Raw genomic sequence first — 16,968 nt, 5'->3', positions numbered from 1 at the left:
CAGCTAAATGAACTCTTAGTTAGATGCCATTTTCTTAAATAAATCAATGAAGAAATTTATATTTCTGTTTCTATCTTTCGATGTTTTGTAACATTTGCTGGGCGATGCTAGAGGTAAGTACGTGTAACTAACGCATCAAGCGAGGAAGGAATTTCTTTCTAGATATTCGATGTTGATATTCTGTGTCAAATATTTTTTCTCAGAAACACAGCATTCCAATGGCATGTTTTCCCTGTCAGATCAACTGTCGAGAACAACTTTTCTGCGTGGGTATAAACTTGATAGTTCCTCCTTTCATACCACTCTTGATTTGAAACCTAAACAGGGTTAACACATTCTCCCCTAACCAAAAAAGAAAATAAACAAAAAATGGAATTAAATTTCTTACTGGAGGAATTTCCATGCCGTGAGCCTTATATTTCTCCTCCCGCTCCGGATCCCCTCTGTCGTCCACTGTGTTCAATGCCAAAGTCTTTGCATACAGCGGTTCTGACACCGCAAATTTCTCGATTGAGTCCATCGCCGCCTTTCCCAACCCGCTTCTTTGAAGTGCCTTTGAAATATAAAAGTTCGATATCCAATAAACCCCATTTTCGTTCTTCGCATACCCTGCCGCCTCATACTCGACCGGTACACGACCTAAGCAGATATGCCCAACAGGAGTAAAACTCCTCTTTGGCGAAGAAATACTTCGCGATTTGCCGCCAAAAGAAACCGCTGAGTCTATCAGCGGTTCTTCTTCTTCAGGGAACGCCTGAGTATGCTTGAGAACCTTGGTGTCTCTGTCCGGATCGGAATCATCCAGAACCTTAAATTTTTAGAACGTGATGTGAGATGCAAAAGGATGAATGAGATACTTACAACCCATTGTAAATTGAATTCTCCGGTTTCCTGGATTGTTCTCCAGCCTTCGACCCCTTCATAATTCCATCCACATGCAATGCGCTGGAGTACTAATCGCTGGACATGCTCCGCAGAGGCAGGATCCCAGGGGATTAATGTAACTATAGATTTTGAGGATGGGTTTGGACTTTTGAAGGCCATTATTATTATTACTATTATTTTTGGAACAAAATGGATCGTTGTTAATCAAGAATTCTTTTTGTTTGGTGACTCACAGGGCTTTGTCCGTCACAGGGCGCGACGCTATGGAAAACCACTAAAATTTACGTGTAAGCTTACGGATATTGAGCTAAAATAATAGGCCCTAAACAATGACTTGGGGCAATGTTTCACTTGCTCTTTCAATTATCGACGCTACAATATCTTGATTGGCATTCACAAATTGTTTTCTTTTGGTCTCGGGTCCCAATGATACATTACATATATAGGGTCGGGCATCTTTTTAATTCTTTAGGAACTATGTATATCAAATTAACTGTAAAAGTTTAAATATAGATATTTCAAATCGATCAAACATGTAGAAAAATATCACTCGTAATAGATCTGATTGATCAAGGTTCCAATATTTTCAATCTCGACACGAATATCGTCGCCATGGTTGAGCACAACCTTGGGATTACGCATTGCTCCAATGCCAGGCCCGGTGCCTGTCATAATGACTGTGCCCCTTTCGAGAGTCGTTCCACTAGATAGAAACGAAATGATCTCTGGGATACGGAATATCATCTCACTGCAGAGTGTTTCGTTTAGAAAAAGTGCCTAATATATACTCATTGCAGACAACATACCGTGTATTAGAATCTTGCACTGTGCTACCATTATGGATAGCTTTGATTTGCAGAGAATGCGGATCTTTAAGGGCAGAAGGGGACACCAGAACTGGTCCGAGAGGGCATGAGCCATCGAAGCCTGTACAAAATATTAGCAACCCGTCGCTAGGATCGTCCATTGAATACACCACAACATACCCTTCGAGAAACACCACTGGCTGTTTTTCCACTGCTGCGCCCTGGCACTAATATCGTTGCTGGCTGTATATCCCAACACATACTCCAAAGCCTTATCTTCCGGGATATCTTTCCCGGACTTGGAAATGATAAAAGACAGTTCAGCTTCATAGTCACTGGTCCCATCCTGTGCGATCTGTGGCACTGGAACCTTGGCTGGAAACGACCCATTCAGCGCAGTACGCGGTTTGATGAATAGCACCGGGACGTCTGGAATGGGCATGTTAGCTTCCCGAGCATGGTCGCGGTAGTTGAGTCCCATGCAGCGAATTATGGGGACCTCTTCCACGCCGATGGGGGACAGGAGCTAAGCTTATTGTTAGTCGCCGGTATTTCTGTGAGATCTTGGTGCGTGTGATGGGAGATACCGTTGCGACATGCAAAACCTTGTCCGACAAGACGCCGTCAAAGATCGTGCCTGTGATGAGCCTAGCGGATAGCTTTTTGCCCTCATACACGGCCAGCCCGACGTCAGGAAATTTCTCCGCGTCGATTTGGCCCAGATGCACCTGGCCGTCTTCCTCCGCAATGAAGCGGATCAAATGTGTCCAGGAAGATGCCATGCTCAGGTTTCTTCAGTTCGCTCAATTTCAAGTTCTAAGGGTTGGCAGGTAGTGATGGATTTAAGTGCACAATAATTCCCGAGACGAAGGAAATGGTTTAATATAAAGAGTATCCATAAGGTCAGACAAGAGTGTGCCTGCTTTACGGTATCCGCCCCGGATTTACGGAACAATTTCGGTGTATCTATACCAGTCAACCCCTCAAAATTGCGATGGGATGTGGGGGTACAATCGTCCAGGGCTATAAGAAAACCCGGCTCTTCACTGCTTGACGTATTTAATTTTGATTGGATAAGAAGGCTTGATAGTCTTTTTCGAATGCTTCCGAACTGTCACCACCCCGCGACGGCGAAGACAGCTAGAATGATGAAGATAATGTTACGGATTCATCTATTCCAATGAGGTATAATCCCAGCCATAGTGTTGAGTCCTGCAGTAAGGTCTTCACTGAGTGAGTAAGTTTGCTTCCTAGAGGTCATTTACTACATGTATTGGAGAATGAGGACAGACTCGATCAAGGACATCCACAACAAGCGGCCTAATGCGCAGTTCAAGCTCTTGCCTAAAGATACCGTTCGACGTAATCTATCTAGACCAGGCCAGCCATACTCCATCCTCGACGCTGATGACAAAAACCACTCTCCCATTCGCAAGGCGTATTCGGCCCTCTTCAGTACCAAAGCGCTTCGTGCGCAGACAAACTCATTAACGCATCGAGAAATCACCCGGGGAATGGTTGAGAAGCGTTTGAAACAGTCTTTAACCTGGCCAGATTTTCTCTCATACCTCCAAACATCCAAGCAAGATCTAACGGATGATGAAATTGTCATCAATGCTCAGGCATTAATCTTCGCAGGCAGTCATACCCTGAAAACAACGCTCACAGGGGATAGTTTTCATTTACTGCATAATCAGGAGTCGCTTGCTCGAGTTACAACGGAGATTCGTGCCGCGTTTCAAGTCAAGCAGACATGGATGCCAGATCATTAATGCAACTACCGATTCTTGAGGCTGTCATTCAAGATGGTATGCGCTTGACCACTCCCGGGCCTCTAGGGATCGGCTAGGGAATTAATTGGCCATGACTTCGAGCCCGATGTGTACTTTCTCGCCATTACCGTAAAGATGGACACCATTGTCAATTTGACGTATCCGTAAACTACAATACTAGCATATGTTGAGAATGTCATATTGAGACATTGCCCCAAATAAAAGCAGAGTAGCTTAGCGCTTTTATAGAATGGTGCTCTCTATCTACCATACTCCGGACTATAATAGAGCTCTGGGTAATCAGAGTAAACAATGTCAACATAATACATAAAACCGAATGCCATTACCGTTGATATTTTCAGGTTGCCTTGTGCCGAGGCTTGAAGCCCAAAATTTGACTCCTTTCCCATTCGCCTGGCGTCGCAGACCGTTCTCTCGACGTGACCGCGACCTCTGTTTCTTTCAAGATATGTCTCTGACTCTCGCCATCGCCATCCCTATACTCCAATTTTTGGAACGTGTCCATCTTGATTCCAGAGCCTAATGTCTGATTTCCAGTCTTGGATCGTTTTAGGTTACTGCCATACGGGGTGGCGTTGCTTCCTCCCGCAGAGCTACGGCCGAAGATAGGAAGGGAGAGTAGAGGGCGAAGAGCGGGGAGTGAGCCGGCGATGATACCAATGCCTTCTTCAATGACGGACCAGAGTCCGATTTTTCCGGTGCCAAACATGAACTCGGCGGGGTTGCTGTAGAGACTCAGATATCGGAGTCGGACAATTGTTGCACAGCTTGCACTGAGTGGTGTTAGTACTAAAGGATTGCGATGTTGGAGCGTGGCGATGACGGTAGTGGATGGATGAATTCCAAGTGAGATGGGGTGAAGACGAAGAGGCTTACAAGGCGGCCATTCCAAGAATGATAATCACGGAGAACTTGACCCTGTTCTTCATCTGGATATTCCACAACAAGACCGCAGGCAGGATTGCCAAAGTGAAGTCCGTCATGATCTCCACTGCAGAGAAGAAGAAGCTGATATCACTGTCGAGGGTGGGGTTGCATGTCCCATTGGTGGTTTCACCCCAGAGGGTGGTGATCGGGTGGCAGATATTGGCGACGCCGACCATGAAGATAACGGCGGACAGGACACTGGCAATCATGGTAGCCCAGATAGTCCACGTAAAGCGACGTCGAGAGTCGGCAATACGAAGAAGAGCAACGGCGATGCTGCACTTGATGACCACAGCGCCGGAAGCATAGAAGAACTCAGCAATGAAAAAGAGCTGTGATAGAGAGTCAGTTAGCGGTGGTAAGCTGCCAGTTGGAGGCTGTAGGAGACACACCTTGGTTCCTTGCTTGATATCACTTTTTGCCAGAGCAGCAGCCTTCTGGCCGGAGCCAAAGAAACAGCACACAATACATAGACTCGCGGTGACCGAGTAGAGCAGCTGATAGGATTAGCAGGGCAATAAAGAGAAGGGAAAAGATCACGTCTACCAGGCCCATCAGCATCAACATGTCATCTACACCCAACGCTTTTCTCCATATTCGCACTCCAACCCGTAGGACATAGACGAACCAGCCGAGGGCCAACAGTATGATGGATGTATAGAAAAGCGGCACACCATCTCCAGCCGGATCAACCATGACTACATACGGCACTATTGAGTGTTCTGGATGTGATGGGGAGGGGGGAAGAGAGAGGAGAAGGTGAAGAAGCCCAAATAATCTGCCATCTTTCTATATTAATTATTCTTCTTCTGGTAGCGAATGCTCGAAGAGTCAGTCTGTGGAGATACCAAGCACTAGCCCAGCTGTCAAGTCCAGAATAGGGCTAGCCCAACGGCAGAGACGCTGCAGAAGGGTCGCGGGCTTCTTCCCTATTGGCGGCTCCCTGGTGGACTATAGGGACACGACAAGGCCCAGAAAAGACCAGGCTCAGTGGTCTGACCACCGACGCCTGAAACCGCCAAAAAACCCAAAATTGGGAAGGGAAAACGGCGATGGCTTCGAAATAAGCTCCACAAACTACTCTGTGGAAAGCACCAAATGAACGTCCTAAAATGGAGCCTGTCCCGTCTCTCGGCCGCCACCGTGGAGACTATCCCAGTTAGTCGCTCTTTTAGTGATAGCAAAGGCATCGCCTCTCTATATGTCAGAGCTTTTAAGAAAACTGCACTGTTTTCGGCTACTACTCCGTACGTTACGACTCTTCGCTCAGGCCCGCAGCACTGTGCTGTGTCACGCCCTGGCCAAGTTCTCAACATATAGTGCGAGTAATGCTCTTTGAAGCCAGGGGTATTTATGAATTACCCCCGCTCCAATTATTTTCTTCATCTAGAGCGTATTTTGCTGTCTTTTGCCCTCCGAAGTTTTGAGAGTTAGAAGTGTAGGACAATCTGCCGTCAGAGCACTTCATCTCAAAGCCATGGCCGAATTTATTATCAAGGACGAGGATTTGACTGGCATCAAGGGCAAAGTGGTCATTGTCACAGGTGCGATTGCTCACTGCCCCGCTGCGGTACCTGCATTCATCTGGGCAATACGAACTAATTAAATACACGCAATCAACTATAGGCAGCTCGTCAGGTATAGGTCTCGCAACCGTCAATCTACTCCTATCACTAGGAGCATCCGTCGTTGGCGGCGATATCAACCCCCCGTCTGCCACCAGCTCGACAGAATCACCCGAATTCCTATTTGTGCAAACAAACGTGACCAGCTGGGCCGACCTGAGCAACTTGTTCAAACAGGCAAAGGAGCGCCACCAACGAATCGATTACGTTTTTGCCAATGCTGGCATTGGTCCCCGTGCTGACTATCTCTCTCTTGCTACAGACGAGAATGGAGAGTTGAAGGAACCATCACACGAGGTTCTAGATATCAATTTGAAAAGCGTGGTCAACACGGCGTCTCTTGCCGTGCATTACCTAAAGCAGCAGTCGGAGGGTGGAAGTATTGTGCTTATGGGCTCTAGCACCGGCTTACAACCCCTTCGAGCTCCGGATTATTGTGAGTGAAAGCATATTATTGGGCCGTGGCGTATGCGAACTAATAAAATCATGTAGCTACGGCTAAACACGGTGTCCTCGGATTCGGAAGAGGCTATGCGCGCCTAGTAGAGGCTGCAGGGCTGCCTATTCGGATCAACACTCTCATGCCATGCTGGACGACAACCAGTATCCTTCCGAATATGGACGGGCTTATGAAGGGAATCTCGCATGAAGCGCAGACTGGGTTGGTGGTAGCGCGATGTACTGCGCATCTCATGGTCGATGCGTCCAAACACGGAAACGTGATTTATATCGCCGATGGAAAGTACAAGGAAATTGAAAAGGCGGTCCTCTGGCCGGCATACGAGTCTATCAAAGGAGAAGGAAATCCCAGCGATGATGATGTTTTGAAACGTATATTCGAACTCGCTCAGTGATAACTATCTAGTCGGGGTTGGAAGAAAAGAATCTAGAGGAAGATTCATAAATCCTCGGAATCCCTATTTTTACCAAGACGATATAAGCTAACAGTAACTAGTCTAAACTTCCTTTAGAAAATACCTAACTATTGCCCACTGAAACGAGCCCTTATAGCTTAAAGCTGGGTAAGGTCGTTAAAATTGATTATGATAATAACAAAAATAATAATACTCAATCCAAGTTACTCGTCCTTTGAGGGTTATTTGTCGCAGCATTTGAATCTTCTCTTTAATCTCTTCTTCTGGATACTCTCCATTGGGAGACTTCAGTTATATTTTCAGATTTTAATGCTATATAAAATAAATCCTTTGGTTTTGCCTATGCAGAAAACTCTTTGTTCATGAGTGAAAATGTGACTCTCCATGCTTGACACCGACAATGAGCATGGTTGCAAACGCCATTCTAGAAGGAAATAAAGGGGAACTTGAAACATGTTAATATGTTGCTAGGGAGGAAATTTGGGTAAAATATCTTATACTGCCAATATCCTGAAATCGACATAAATTAATGACTCGTTGGATTTCTAGTTGTAATAGTCGACCAGATATCGATTGATGACATTTAGGGCAACGGCACGCCGGCTTTGTATTATACAGATAAATAGGGACAGCGACTTTATGATTATAGCCGAGGCCAGAAGCATGTCAATTGAAAAGTCTGTACACCCCAAGGCTCACTAAAGAAGCAGATATTGTTGCAATGCCTAGCTGCCGTGAGCCCATTTTATATTTGGTTGAACTGCGCATGATGGCTCGTTCTTGCTGCTTGAGATTCCGCATCCCTTGGACATACGTGTACATACCGAGCCCGATAAATGCACCAGAGCCTAGAATAACCAAATTAATGATCAGAATCAAACGACCAATTGTTGCATTCAGGCCATACCAACGAGTCGGCAAGATAAGCAGTCCTCATAGTCTTGCTGTCCCGCAATCTGCTTCTCCACTTCCTCAGGTTTGAGTTCCCAGGGGGCACGATCTTTGGAAGCGGTCATTATCTGTTTATTCCTATGATAGACAGGCAGTTAATCATATAGCGAATCAGAAGCCAATTCTAGTCTGCGGATGCATGAGTTGACCTGATCTTTTCACGGCTGACGTACTTACAGTCTATTTTCACTGGAGAGAGAATATATGGTGATACGTCCTGCCCAATTTCCACTTTAACATGAAACGATGTCAATATGATAATTGTTGAGAAATATCGAGGTCTGGCGGCTTCCAGCGGCAAAATCGACCTCACCAGGGGCAGCCCGTTTAGGACTAGTCTCTATCGTCATCGCCCAATTCTTAGGGCGCAGCAGCAGCACATGCGACTACCCAGAGTCAACAACTGTCACCATGAGCGGCGCTATCAAAGCGCTCTATATCTACGATGAATACAAGTATGGAGCTCCTCACCATTTCGGCGGCGTTCTTACCTACTAACGTCTCACAGCGCCCCGGTTCTAGAGCATGCGTATCGGTCTCGGCTGCCCTCCGCATCGTCCCTCATTCGACTGTTCCTCGCACACCCCGCGCCGCGTCCTTCGTTGATCTATCTACCAGAGGCCTCACCCCCCGTCACAGTCTTCTCCATTGTCCACTCAAATCTACTCTTCCTTTCTCCTAGCGATGTCGACACCGAGCCGCTACTCGTTCTGGAGTTTATGCGCCGAGTCGTGGACGTTCTCGAGGAGTTCGTCGGTGCGCCATTGCTGTCGACCAAGCTGCAGATGAACTATGATGTTGTTGCGCAGCTTCTGACCGAAATGTGCGATGCGGGACTGGTCAGCAGCACGGAAATCAATACACTCCAGGAAAATGTAGAGACGCCGAGTTGGATGAATAAATTCTTGAGTGGGGTGGGGTTACCAGGGTCAGCCAACACAGGATCAATCATGCTGGGTGTTAATGACTGCAGAACTAACCGATGTGTTTGTGTAGAACATCATCACCAGCGCTGGCTCCACTGAATCCGCTCAAACCGCAATTACCAAGCGCAGCTGCTTCAGTCTCGGGGCCGGCCATCCCATGGCGACGACCTGGCATACGCCATACCTCGAACGAGTTATATGTCGATATAATCGAAACATTATCAGTCACAATAGCGCCTTCTGGTCGTCTGCTCTCCGCTCTTGTTTCGGGCACAATTGCATTTACGGCCAAGATATCCGGAGTTCCCGATCTTCTTTTAATACTCACGACACCTGGCGGCCAGAGAGCGCTCAATCAGAAAATGGAACTTCCAGTATTCCACCCTTGTGTTCGACTTGCGCGATGGAGGGAACGGCCCGGAGAACTGAGCTTTGTGCCTCCTGATGGTCGTTTTATACTTGCTGGATACGAAGCAGATCTTCTACCGATAGACACAAACGCCGATTCGCCTCCAAGCCATATGGAGAAACTTTTCTTGCCAGCATTGGTCGATATAAAGAAATCATTGGGCCCAAGTGGGAAAGATTTCGAAGTGAGATTAACCCTCAATACCAGTTTTCCCGGTTCGTTCTCGAATTTCCGCCAAGCTGGAGGTGGCCGCAGTGGCTCTGGGAGCTCGACGCCTTCATTCCTAGGTGTTGGATCCAGCAGCAACACCCCGTCTGTTCCCGTCCTCGAAGAAGTGGTCGTCCATGTTCCCATATCCAAGGCTGTTCGAAATATAACCGATATGCGCCCGAGTCGCGGTGAGACCATCTACTCGCCCGGCGACAACTATCTAGAGTGGCGAATACCCACGAAAGATGCAGGCACGGTGTCCGGAACAGCAACATTACGCTGCACCGTTCTTGGATACCAAGATGATTTAGATGAAGCTGAAGCGGAATTATTAGCTGGCCAGCAAATGCTACAAGGCTACTACGACGCCGATTCCTACCAACAAGACCCAACAACCTACACATCCGAGTCCCATCCAAGCGGGAAACCCAAAAAACAGCGAAAACCAAAATCCTCCTCCTCTTCCTCCAAGCCCAAAAAGACAAAGAAATCAAAATCAAAAAAGACCACCGCATCCGCCGCCGTCATCATCGAAGGACAGTCGAATATATCCCCAGACAAGCCATCCCCATCAGAAACCCCACCTCCACCAGATCCGCCCTTTAAAGAAACAGCATCTCGCAAGGAAAAGCTCCTATCCGCTCTAATGCCCACCTCGGCAACCGTCTCATTCTCCGTAAAGGGCTGGTTGCCGTCTGGAATAAAAGTCGAGAGCCTAAACATCGATCCACGGAAGAGCCGGGGTTTGGGCGAAGGGGTTCGACCGTACAAGGGGGTAAAATATCTCTGTGTTAGTCGAAAAGGCGTTGAACGACGATGTTAGCCTCCTTCCACCTTTTTTGAAACACCTTCTGTTCTAAATAACGCATCTTTTCGATATTTGGCGTGGTTTTTTTTTATCAACCCATGATGTTGCTTCCTATTTTCCCTCTGTTCTTCTCTTTCATTTAGCGCATTGAATACATGCATGGAAGGAGTCTGAGTCTGTCTGTCACAAAATCTAGACGACGAAATATGACACTCAAAGAAAGTATATCGTGGTGGTAGTGGTTCCCGCATACAAGCTGATCTCTCCTTGTAAAAGATTAAACCCCCAGTTTTACTCCCCGCTCACATGCAACCGAGAAAACCCATGGCGAATGAGCATAAATACCATGGTGGGAATTACTGGAAATTTTAATTTGATTTGAAGATGTCGTTAGTATTAACATTAACAGAGTAGCCCTATCGGCAACGGCCTTAAAGTTTGGCCGCCGTTGCCCATATTTTCCTGCCACTAGTCTGATTCAAGCTATCAATACATGTATACTCAGCAAGAAGACCCAACAGACATAGGCAGCTGCATATCTCTTTACGTATATGCTACATGGTACATTACATGTCTAGTAGTGATAAATCTCGACCCATAATCAATTTGACCAATCCCGAACAAGTACGAACAAGTACATACAATGTACATACAATATCAACGCATTCAAGTTATTCGTTTTGATGTTGATAGTTGATAGATGATGCACAAATGGCGAAAAATTTGAGGTATGATATGACAATTTGTTTTGTTTTTTTTTGGGTTTCTTCACAGTTTGAAAGTTCGTGGGAAGTAATCTCTGAAAAAGTAGATGACTAATTGGAGAGATATTTGTTAGAAATAGGAAAGAAAATGAAATTTTTTAAAAAAGAGTGACGGGAAATAGGTTAGATGTCGAGTATCACCAAATGATGAAACAAAACATATCACATTCAGGGGAAGGGAGAAAGGGAATCATTATTAAAGATTACATGATTGTAGAAGCAGGGGGGGTATCGTGTTATTTTGAGTAAGGGGTGATCCCTTTCAAGGCTTAAGCTAGACTTTCGGCCCTTCAGGCTCAGCGCCATTGGTGGTGCCATTGGCTCCCTGATGGCCATTTGTGGCGGGTTGATCATCTGAATGATAATATCGATGGTAAGAGATTTGAATGGCATCAAGAGCGGCGCGAAGTCATGGTAAGGGAGAAGAAACAGACGCATAGACAATCAAACAAGTAATAGTTTATGATTATGTTCGTAAATAAAGGGTTCACTCACCAATGGCAGCAACTGCGACTCGTGCAGCTGCGGCTTTGGGTGTTCCTCCAAAGACGTATCGCAGCCATGTAAACCGGCTTTGGCGGCCGTCGCGGTCAAAGTCTGGAGTCGGCACCATGGTAGCCTTGAAGAGCTTCAGCTTGCTGGCTGGGTATGGAGGGTAACGGACATCGAGCAGAGCGTCCATCCAGTTGGGCGTGTTGGTGTAGGGTCGGCGGTGCACAAAGGTTTCGAAGGTGGATCGGCCACGGTACGCGCCAGTACCACTTTCGCCAACACCACCGAAGGACAGAGTGGCGACATGAGGCTGGGCGTCGTTAAGAGAAACGCTTCCGGATCGGAGGTTGGCCATGACTAGAAGAGGTTAGTCGGGTGGGTGTATTAGAAACAGATAAAGGGATAGATGTAGGCCTACCCTTCTGGTGTTCCTGCTTGCTGCCGAATACAGCAATTCCCAAACTCGTGTCCTGAACCTTCTTGGCAATGCTGATTGCTTCGTCAACGTTGTCGATGGTGACAATAGCACAGATAGGGCCAAAAGCCTCGTTGACAATCATCGAATCTTCCAAAGAGTCCACCTGGATAAAAGTCTGTTCAATGTATCGGTCCTTTTCATCAACAGTGCCTCCAAAAACGATCTTGCCCTTGCTGTCGTCAATCATGGCTTTCAGGCGCTGAAAGGCTCGGTCGGAGACAATACGGGAGTATTCAGGGCCCTTGCTAGTACCACTGGGGTAGAACGACTTGTACGCCTTCTTCAATTCCTCCAACACGGCAGGCAAAATCGACTTTTCAATGAGGACATAATTCTGGGCCGTGCAGGTCTGACCAGCATTCATCGTCTTGGCCCACAAAAGTCGTCGAGCTACAATATGAGGGTTGGCATTACGAGTAACAATAGCAGGATTCAATCCTCCTAATTCTAGGACGACGGGAGTCATATGTGGTGCAGCGGCTTTGGAAATAATGCGTCCGACAGCATGACTACCAGTGAAAAAGATCTTGTCCCACTTCTCCTCGAGAAGGGCCTGCATTTCCGTGACGGCTCCATGGACAACAGTAAAGGCAGCCGGGTCAAGGGCAGCCTCGATAATTTCCTGCATGACGATGGCACAGTTTGGAGTCTGCTCACTGGGTTTGACAACAACGGTGTTACCAGCAGCGATGGCGCCAAACAAAGGTACCATGGTCAACTGGAAAGGATAGTTGCATGGACCAACAATCAAGACAGTGCCCATAGGGTCTTTTCTGATCTTTGGGCTGAGTGCTTTGAATGCAAAAGGAATATCTGGAGCCGGTTCATCCTTGAGCCATTTGTCCAGATTCTTGAGCGTGAAGAGGATATCGCTTAGCATCCATTGAGTCTCGGTGACATAGGATTCATGGGTAGGACGGCCGAGATCACGGGCAAGCGCTTCATGGATGCGATCTTGCTTGTCATGGATTCTGCAAGGGACGGTTTAGTTTCCACCACACTGATGATTTATGAAAGAAATAAGACAGAACTTACGCCCAGTACAGCTTGCGGAGCTGCAACTTACGGAACTCGGCCGGCCGGGTCTTTGAATCGTAGAAAGCTCCTCGAGCAGCAGCAGCCTTTTTCTGGATAGCTTCGACTGGCGTGAAATCAAGGGGTTTGAATTTTATGGACTCATCCCGGACAACCATTTTGATGGTAATAAATGGTAGTATTAAACCGTGATAGCTGTGTTGTGCTGCAGTATTAGCATGCAGATAGCTTCTGCAGTGATAAAATATGTATGATGTCAGGACCCCAAAAACGGCCTATATATCGATGTAAATGAGGGAATGCGAGAAATCTTCTCCAGGGAAAGATAAATAGGAGGAAAACCAATGAATAAATAAGCCAAGTCCGCACCAAATACCAAGGGGGGGCGCTCTGGTCGCAGAGGTTGGATGGACGATCTTGCGGAGGAACAGACCCTCCATCTCCGCATCGTTCGTAATTTCAAATGCTGTAAGCCGAGGCCTCGGCTCTTGGCAGCGGCGTTGCCTGAAAAAGCAGGCACCAGGCTCGGATGTCGGGTCTAGACTACATTCTCTTCTTTATTATTATTAATAATGTTTAGTGAATGTATATCTATATACAACAGTCATAGAGTGCTTGTTAATTATTATTTACGGTATTTAGAAGGTCACCATAGCAAGGCGTTAATTATCCCCATAAGGGTAAACCTCTTTTGGTGTAGTAGCATTCGTGGCCCAGAAAGCTTGTCGTGGAAGATCCGTATGTCAAAAATGTTGCATCAAATTTATTGATATCCGTTAGGTAAATCGGTTGTACATTGGGATAGGTCTCGCTCTAACGCAGAATGGTAATATCTAAAGATCTTACAAGGATCCATTGACATGCAGTGCAGTTGGAGGACAAAGGCTTTGATGATATATTCAACTAATGCCCTGATGGTATATACTAGACAGCGAAATGGCGTAGAAGCGAACATTAGTATTGAAACCCCAGGCGTGTTTAGTCTATCTTCAAAAAGGCTGAATTCGGGAATGTCTCTGCCCTCACCATTTCCGCTGTTTGTCACTATGATGTATGTAGTAAGGCCATCCCAGTACCTCAGTAATGGTGTGGCTGTCTAATGCTGACAATGAAAGCGGTCTTCGGGACTCGGCGTTGGCTTTGGTAGCTTAAATTAGCTACCGCCGCAAATTCTGCAGCACTTGTACACTAATGCCGGGCTTGCTAAATGGTCGTTTCTTAATCAGATGGCCACCCGGAAACTTATGCACGAGCCTAGAGCCCCATGAAGATTATGTTTTATGAAATGGTGTGGAATAGAATTTCAAACATCGTATAAATGGCACCTACGCCAATGTTATTGGTCATTTTTACAATCAATTGAATAATGCTTCGCAGTCCCGAAAGACTTTTGGTCGCCTTCCATTCTAGACCCTACTAGCAATATCGACATAGCAGCGCACATCACGCTAACAACTTGGGGTTGAGTCTGTATCACGAAGGAGCCATTTGAAATCCTATAGTTGAATTAGTCTTTTTTGTTTACCTTTACTGCAATGAACAACATGGTATTTTGACCGCATTGATGGGGATCAAGACTATCGATAGAGTATTTTCTTTCTAAAAGAATTGTCAGGGATTAGCACCAATTAGTTATTTCGTTTAATGCATACTTTAAATTCTTCCTAAGATATATATTATGATGCTTTAATTCTTCAGATTGTTTTATTTTTTTGATGTAGTGGATGGTTTGGTATCAATGACATGCATTATTGGCGAAATACCAATCTTTACAAAGCTAAGTGAATAATATGCAAACAATCGAAAATTTTGAAGTAGAAGTAATTCCAAAGCACCAATGCATCTACAACATAAGCTCATCCAACATTCACATCACATGATTACAACCACCCTATCTGCTTTTTCCTAAGACTTGAATTGATCTTCTGTCACACCCTTACCCATAGCAGCTGTACTGCTAATACCGCCAGTCACCATCGCAAGACTGTGGTCAATGAGGTTGGCGCCACTCCACTTCTGGTGAGTAACGATATCAACCTTGCGCTCCATCTCAGGCTCCTGCACGAGCTCACCATAGGCGCGCATGCCCTGCTTGGCGAACGCCGAGGCGAATTGGTCGGTGATCAGACCGGTGGTATGCAGACCTGCCAGCGTGATGAACTGCCAGACGTATCCGAGCTTGGCGAGGCGGTCGATGTAGCTCAGCTGCTCGTCCTGGGACATGGCGGACTTCCAGTTGAAAGAGGGGGATAAGTTGTATGCCAATCTAAGAAACGGTTAGCTACTAATGTATTTGAAAATTATGCTGTATGCGGAATCAGGACTCACTTTTGCTCAGGCCAGCGAGCGTGCACGCCATCAGCGAACTCCTTCGCTTGCTTGTAGTCTGGAAGCTTGCTCTCCATCCAAATCAAATCGGCGAAAGGCGCGTATGCGACGGCGCGGTTGACAGCGCATTGCGTACCGCCCTCGTAGCGGTAGTAACCCTCACGGGTACGAGGGGAATCCCAGTCCCAGAAGATGTCCACGCCCGTGATGCCCTTGGCGATAGCGCGAGCTTCGGTGTTGCTCTTGCCCTTGGCGGATTTCAGGTACTGGTTGACGAGTTGCGACTTGTTGGCAAACGCGCCGGCGTTGATGGTGTCGATGACGGCGTCTTCGAATTTCTTCAGGCCGGCCTGGGCGATCCACTGGTCTTCAATGGCTTGGAGTTGGTCTCCAGTCTTACCGGAGAGCTCGGCGGCAACCATGAGGTCATTGAGAGGCTTGAGGCTGGGGTTGGTGGCGCCAACGACGTATGCGTGATCCCGGTAATCGATGGTGGAGGTGATCAGGGTGGCGGCTTCGGAGTCGGTTCGGGCGATGGCGAGGAGGTCGACGCCTGGAGAAGTTAGTTGATGTACGTTGCTTGGTGCACCAAATGGAATTGCTAAACTCACCCATGATATCGGCCTGGGCACGGATGGCAACCAGTCGGTTGATGTGCTCGCTGATGGGCACAAGCACTTTACCAGCCATATGACCGCATTTCTTGGTGCCTGGGGCCTGATCCTCGATATGGATACCGGCAGCACCGCGTTCGACGAAGAGTTTTGTGAGCTTCATGACGGCAGTCAGACCACCATGACCAGTGTCTGCATCGGCAATGATTGGGCGGAGATAATCGTAGTTCTGGACCTGGCCGCGCTTCTCTTTAGGGGTTGTGACACGCTCCTCACGCTGTTTTCGGTCGTGGAAAAGCTGAGCCATGAAAAGCTGGTTGACCTTGTTCGGCACAGTGTTCTGTTAAAAAAAACCGTTAGCCAACCTATCCATACACTGCCCCCGGTGTAACCTACCATAGGGTAATCGGCAAGATCAGGCGAGGGTTCGTCAGTCGAGGAAGCGGTGGAGGAGCTTTGCCAGCCGGAGACATAGATTGTGTCAAGGTACTTGATCATCTGGGTGAGCATTGTCGGTTCGAGACATCCATAAGTATAACTAGCGCTCTTGTTCTAATACACAAAAGTGAGTCAGCTAAGCATTCTTAGTCGGGTTTGCAAGGGATTGAGCAACTAACGCTCCATCGTTCTTCGACAAGCTTCCACAGCTTCTTGGATTGTGTGTTGGATGGATATTCCACCTTCAATGTGCCGCGCTTCGCAACAATCTGCTCGGCAGTGAAGGGGCGCTTGGTGTATCTCCATCGCGAATCAGTCCACCATTGCTTAACGGCATTGACCTCGTCCAGATACTTCTGGTCCTCGGCCTCAAAGTCGTGGACACCCATATTGACGTCAGGAAGTTTTAGTTGATGTTACAAGATAGCTTTTAAGCCTGGGAGAACACTGTCTTTACCCAGCTAGAGATGTGGATTAACCTCACTCTAATTACTTTCACACCTTTACAGCGGAAAGGAAATCTGAAAAATACAAGACGTCGAAGCTTGGAGGAGGAAAGAAAAGGAAGAAAGAAACTAAGTCATGCAAGATCGCGAGCAAAAAC

The 16,968-nt window shown here is 47.0% G+C and overlaps 9 protein-coding genes across 9 annotated transcripts; 3 read left to right on the top strand and 6 right to left on the bottom strand.

Moving 5' to 3' along the window:
- Window positions 1–14: 14 nt before the first annotated feature.
- BGW36DRAFT_458730 (uncharacterized protein) lies at window positions 15–1,206 on the bottom strand. Its single transcript, XM_046222020.1, has 3 exons — window positions 862–1,206; window positions 389–808; window positions 15–317 (listed from the first exon to the last, which is right to left on the bottom strand). Exons 1-3 carry the CDS (start codon window positions 1,042–1,044, stop codon window positions 186–188), a joined length of 735 nt encoding a protein of 244 aa, XP_046075291.1. The 5' UTR covers window positions 1,045–1,206; the 3' UTR covers window positions 15–185.
- Window positions 1,207–1,327: 121 nt separating this feature from the next.
- Window positions 1,328–2,625, bottom strand: BGW36DRAFT_314563 (uncharacterized protein). Its single transcript, XM_046212536.1, has 4 exons — window positions 2,279–2,625; window positions 1,872–2,217; window positions 1,692–1,812; window positions 1,328–1,633 (listed from the first exon to the last, which is right to left on the bottom strand). The coding sequence occupies exons 1-4, from the start codon at window positions 2,471–2,473 to the stop codon at window positions 1,432–1,434; spliced, it is 864 nt and encodes a 287-aa protein (XP_046075290.1). The 5' UTR covers window positions 2,474–2,625; the 3' UTR covers window positions 1,328–1,431.
- Window positions 2,626–2,971: 346 nt separating this feature from the next.
- On the top strand, window positions 2,972–3,463 carry BGW36DRAFT_424209 (uncharacterized protein; the record flags this gene model as incomplete). Its single annotated transcript, XM_046219931.1, has 1 exon — window positions 2,972–3,463. The coding sequence occupies one exon, from the start codon at window positions 2,972–2,974 to the stop codon at window positions 3,461–3,463; it is 492 nt and encodes a 163-aa protein (XP_046075289.1).
- Window positions 3,464–3,821: 358 nt separating this feature from the next.
- On the bottom strand, window positions 3,822–5,107 carry BGW36DRAFT_356056 (uncharacterized protein; the record flags this gene model as incomplete). Its single annotated transcript, XM_046213718.1, has 4 exons — window positions 3,822–4,257; window positions 4,361–4,743; window positions 4,804–4,908; window positions 4,958–5,107. 4 exons carry the CDS (start codon window positions 5,105–5,107, stop codon window positions 3,822–3,824), a joined length of 1,074 nt encoding a protein of 357 aa, XP_046075288.1.
- A 437-nt stretch (window positions 5,108–5,544) lies between these two features.
- On the top strand, window positions 5,545–6,985 carry BGW36DRAFT_108194 (putative 15-hydroxyprostaglandin dehydrogenase). The gene is made up of 3 exons (XM_046209212.1): window positions 5,545–5,955; window positions 6,038–6,472; window positions 6,529–6,985. Exons 1-3 carry the CDS (start codon window positions 5,889–5,891, stop codon window positions 6,888–6,890), a joined length of 864 nt encoding a protein of 287 aa, XP_046075287.1. The 5' UTR covers window positions 5,545–5,888; the 3' UTR covers window positions 6,891–6,985.
- Window positions 6,986–7,577: 592 nt separating this feature from the next.
- BGW36DRAFT_290451 (uncharacterized protein) lies at window positions 7,578–7,927 on the bottom strand (the record flags this gene model as incomplete). Its single annotated transcript, XM_046210765.1, has 2 exons — window positions 7,578–7,759; window positions 7,819–7,927. 2 exons carry the CDS (start codon window positions 7,925–7,927, stop codon window positions 7,578–7,580), a joined length of 291 nt encoding a protein of 96 aa, XP_046075286.1.
- A 346-nt stretch (window positions 7,928–8,273) lies between these two features.
- On the top strand, window positions 8,274–10,230 carry BGW36DRAFT_356054 (putative AP-3 adaptor complex subunit MU; the record flags this gene model as incomplete). The annotated part of the gene is made up of 3 exons (XM_046213717.1): window positions 8,274–8,317; window positions 8,371–8,790; window positions 8,859–10,230. 3 exons carry the CDS (start codon window positions 8,274–8,276, stop codon window positions 10,228–10,230), a joined length of 1,836 nt encoding a protein of 611 aa, XP_046075285.1.
- A 1,236-nt stretch (window positions 10,231–11,466) lies between these two features.
- Window positions 11,467–13,142, bottom strand: BGW36DRAFT_394686 (putative aldehyde dehydrogenase; the record flags this gene model as incomplete). The annotated part of the gene is made up of 3 exons (XM_046217944.1): window positions 11,467–11,828; window positions 11,890–12,920; window positions 12,985–13,142. 3 exons carry the CDS (start codon window positions 13,140–13,142, stop codon window positions 11,467–11,469), a joined length of 1,551 nt encoding a protein of 516 aa, XP_046075284.1.
- Window positions 13,143–14,889: 1,747 nt separating this feature from the next.
- Window positions 14,890–16,753, bottom strand: BGW36DRAFT_424203 (isocitrate lyase AcuD; the record flags this gene model as incomplete). Its single annotated transcript, XM_046219930.1, has 5 exons — window positions 14,890–15,250; window positions 15,313–15,865; window positions 15,924–16,266; window positions 16,323–16,478; window positions 16,544–16,753. 5 exons carry the CDS (start codon window positions 16,751–16,753, stop codon window positions 14,890–14,892), a joined length of 1,623 nt encoding a protein of 540 aa, XP_046075283.1.
- Window positions 16,754–16,968: the final 215 nt, after the last annotated feature.

This window comes from Talaromyces proteolyticus (genome assembly GCF_021365285.1).
Source record: "Talaromyces proteolyticus strain PMI_201 chromosome Unknown BGW36scaffold_3, whole genome shotgun sequence".
NCBI classification, from domain to species: Eukaryota; Fungi; Ascomycota; class Eurotiomycetes; order Eurotiales; family Trichocomaceae; genus Talaromyces; species Talaromyces proteolyticus.
Note: the sequence above shows the minus strand (reverse complement) of the source record. Positions and strands in the feature narration are given on the sequence as shown.

Coding starts and splice junctions, on each gene's coding strand:
- BGW36DRAFT_458730 (XM_046222020.1), bottom strand. CDS start 1,044: ATGGCCTTCAAAAGTCCAAACCCATCCTCAAAATCTATAGTTACATTA. Junction 809..861: donor AATTCAATTTACAATGGGTT/GTAAGTATCTCA, acceptor TAAAAATTTAAG/GTTCTGGATGATTCCGATCC. Junction 318..388: donor ACGGCATGGAAATTCCTCCA/GTAAGAAATTTA, acceptor AACCCTGTTTAG/GTTTCAAATCAAGAGTGGTA.
- BGW36DRAFT_314563 (XM_046212536.1), bottom strand. CDS start 2,473: ATGGCATCTTCCTGGACACATTTGATCCGCTTCATTGCGGAGGAAGAC. Junction 2,218..2,278: donor AGGTTTTGCATGTCGCAACG/GTATCTCCCATC, acceptor CAATAAGCTTAG/CTCCTGTCCCCCATCGGCGT. Junction 1,634..1,691: donor GTGCAAGATTCTAATACACG/GTATGTTGTCTG, acceptor AACACTCTGCAG/TGAGATGATATTCCGTATCC.
- BGW36DRAFT_108194 (XM_046209212.1), top strand. CDS start 5,889: ATGGCCGAATTTATTATCAAGGACGAGGATTTGACTGGCATCAAGGGC. Junction 5,956..6,037: donor CAAAGTGGTCATTGTCACAG/GTGCGATTGCTC, acceptor AATCAACTATAG/GCAGCTCGTCAGGTATAGGT. Junction 6,473..6,528: donor CCTTCGAGCTCCGGATTATT/GTGAGTGAAAGC, acceptor AAAATCATGTAG/CTACGGCTAAACACGGTGTC.